The sequence below is a fragment of the Diaporthe citri genome (assembly GCF_014595645.1).
Source record: "Diaporthe citri strain NFHF-8-4 chromosome Unknown scaffold_9, whole genome shotgun sequence".
Taxonomy (NCBI): domain Eukaryota; kingdom Fungi; phylum Ascomycota; class Sordariomycetes; order Diaporthales; family Diaporthaceae; genus Diaporthe; species Diaporthe citri.
Window position 1 is genome coordinate 1,825,092 of NW_025064854.1, and position 2,892 is coordinate 1,827,983.

At 29.5% G+C, this 2,892-nt stretch overlaps 1 protein-coding gene across 1 annotated transcript; it reads right to left on the bottom strand.

The window, feature by feature from the left end:
• Positions 1-385, bottom strand: INS49_015611 (uncharacterized protein; the record flags this gene model as incomplete). Its single annotated transcript, XM_043176290.1, has 2 exons — positions 1-154; positions 348-385. The coding sequence occupies 2 exons, from the start codon at positions 383-385 to the stop codon at positions 1-3; spliced, it is 192 nt and encodes a 63-aa protein (XP_043019745.1).
• Between the last annotated feature and the right edge of the window lie 2,507 nt (positions 386-2,892).

Consider the following 2,892-nt stretch of genomic DNA (forward strand, 5'->3'; position numbering starts at 1 on the left):
TTAGCCGCAGTACACGACGTTCTCGGTGGAGCTCGCGTGTGTTCGTGATTGGGAGAGCTGAGGTGTTTCTTCTGCGGCTGTTCTACGAGGGCCCACGACTGTCTGACCCGTCCATGCCTTTTCAGAGACTTGGGCGCCCAAGACCGGTGGGCTGCTGGCGAGACGTTAGCCTGTCTCCTTGGAGCCGGTGGTTTCAAAGAGGACCGAGGTCGACTACCTGGCGTCAGGTCGTCGCCTGGTGTGAGATCATGTCCGTGCGAATGGATGGGAGACCATTCAGCCGTGACCCATCATATGCTTATTGTGCTGGTTGTGAATATACGTGATGGCATGCCCAAGGAACTCACATCAGGCAGTCCCCGTCTTGTTGGTTACGGTATGCCATATCAGCGTATTAAGATGGAAACCCTTCGGGCCGAGTCTGTCTTAAGCTGGCGATATTGTTGAGTCCGCCGCCGCCCACATTCAGTGCTTTCTGCGCAGGTCACCCTAAGACCACTTCTGCAAGTTGACCCCTAGTTGTTGACGACATTGACGTTGGATAGCTTGCCATTGCCTGAAATTTTTTGAAATGCAACAGTGTGAATGAGGGTATCGGCCCAGGCGCTTGGGGCCAGAGTGGACGTGGGTGATCACTCCGTCCTAGGAGCACGCCGGCTGTTCCTTGGCCGGTGGTTATTGGGGATACTTCGTCACATTTTCATCAGCTACTAGGTACTGTGAGATACGCCTTCTAAGGGCAGCGTCTGTGTATTCTCTGGCTACTTTGGCTGATCCTGTCCATCCTTGTGCCACCGTCATAAGTAGCATCACATTTGGCTCTTTAACACCCAGAACTGTGACAAGTATCCCATCTTGTTTCTACCTCAAACAAGGTGTTCGTGACGAGACGTCTGAAATGTATCATAGGATAATATGACAGGTCAAACTGCATTCCTGGCTCAGCACCGCCCTCCGGATGTCGGAAACCTGAGAATTAACAGTGGTCTACAAGGCTGAGCGGAGGAGAGAGCCAGTCACCACACATACACATCACAATTACAAACAAAAATGCCACTTATGCCATTCTAGCGTTGATATCATTATGTCTTCAGTGGTGGCGAAACATCCTCCAGGGTGGACGTGACCTTAGGCATGGATTCGCAACGCTGCTCATGGCCTCCAAGAAGCAGAGGTTGTTGGCAAGTACGACCCTCGCACTTAGAGGCTACTTTAGTTATCCCCTCCGGGGCACGTAACCTCTCAGAACTTAAACAGAACAATATTAATACATAATTGCTTCCCATATAATTATTATATATATAAAAGACCTATTAATATTAATTAATAATTATAAGTATTATAAATTAATAAGGTAAAAGAGGCAACTTTATAAGAATTTCCTTAACTTAAAAATCATATCCTTCTTATTAATAAGCATTATATAATAATAACTACTTCTTTAAGCCTCCTTATATTATTAAACTTTTTAAGCAGATATTATAAAAATTAAATAAATTAAGTAATATTTCCTATAATATCTATATATATATTTATTATTATTTAAAAAATATGCATTTATTATATATAAAACTTTATTAAAAATAAACCTATTTTTAAATCCTTTTTAAAACTTAATAAAACTTAATAAAGCTTTATTTTATTAAATAAATAAAGCTTATAATTATTATAATTATTAAATAAATAAAATTTATAATTATTATAATTATTAAAGTTAATGCAATATTATATTATAAATAAGCATAAATTATGCATTATACTTTTAATTAATATAAAAGGACTTAATAATAAAAAAAAGCCTTAACTTTTAAGGCTTAAAGGAATTAAAAACTTTTTCTTTTTAATAATTATAATTTACTTATTATTAAATTATTATTATTAACTTACTTTTAAATATTATTTATTTTATTAATATTTCTTTATTTTATTAATTTTACTTTTTATAATATTTATTATAAAAATTTATAAGTATAATTAATAATGCTAAAAAGTTATTAGCTTTTATTAAAAAATATATAATTAATAAAATATTTACTTAAACTTTAATTAACTTAGCTTATTATAAATATATTAACTTAAAATTATAATTTATAGCCTTTATATAAGGAGCATTAATAAAACACTTAATTACCTATTTAATAAGTATTTTAACAAGCTATATATAATAAAACCTTTATAATAATAACCTTTTTATTACTTATTATAAGAATTATATAATATAAACATAAGTAATATTTAAAGTATTACTAAATCCTTATTAATAATACCTAAAAGTTTTCTTTTAAATGCAAAGCATTTATATAAGATATAATAATTAATTTATAATATTATAATTAATTACTATAGCTTAAGCTAAGGAAAGATTAAAATAAATTAATAATAAACTTTATAATACCTTATTAACCTTAAAATTAAGCATAAATAAATATTATATGCAACTTTAAAAATAATAATTATAAGCATAATCCTTATAAAAGTTATAAGCAAGCTTTAAATAATAATAATTATTAAGGGAATAATCCCTAAGATAATATTTATTATTATTATTAGCTTTAAGTATATAATTATAAAACCTAAATTTAATAATATAATTTATTAAAAATTAATATAGCTAATAAAGTTTATTATTATTAATAAAAAGATAAAAATAAAGCTTATATTAAAAATATATATTATACTTAATATAACCTTAAGCTACCTTAAAAATGCCTTTATTAAATAAAAAGTATAATTTATATAAAACTCTTTCTTTATAATATATTTTTAATAAATATTTAAATTTAATAAAGTTAATATAATTTATAAAAACCTTTAATAACTTTTATAAATATATTAAGGATTTATATAATTTATTAAATAATAAAATAAAGATATTTTTTAATATTTATTATT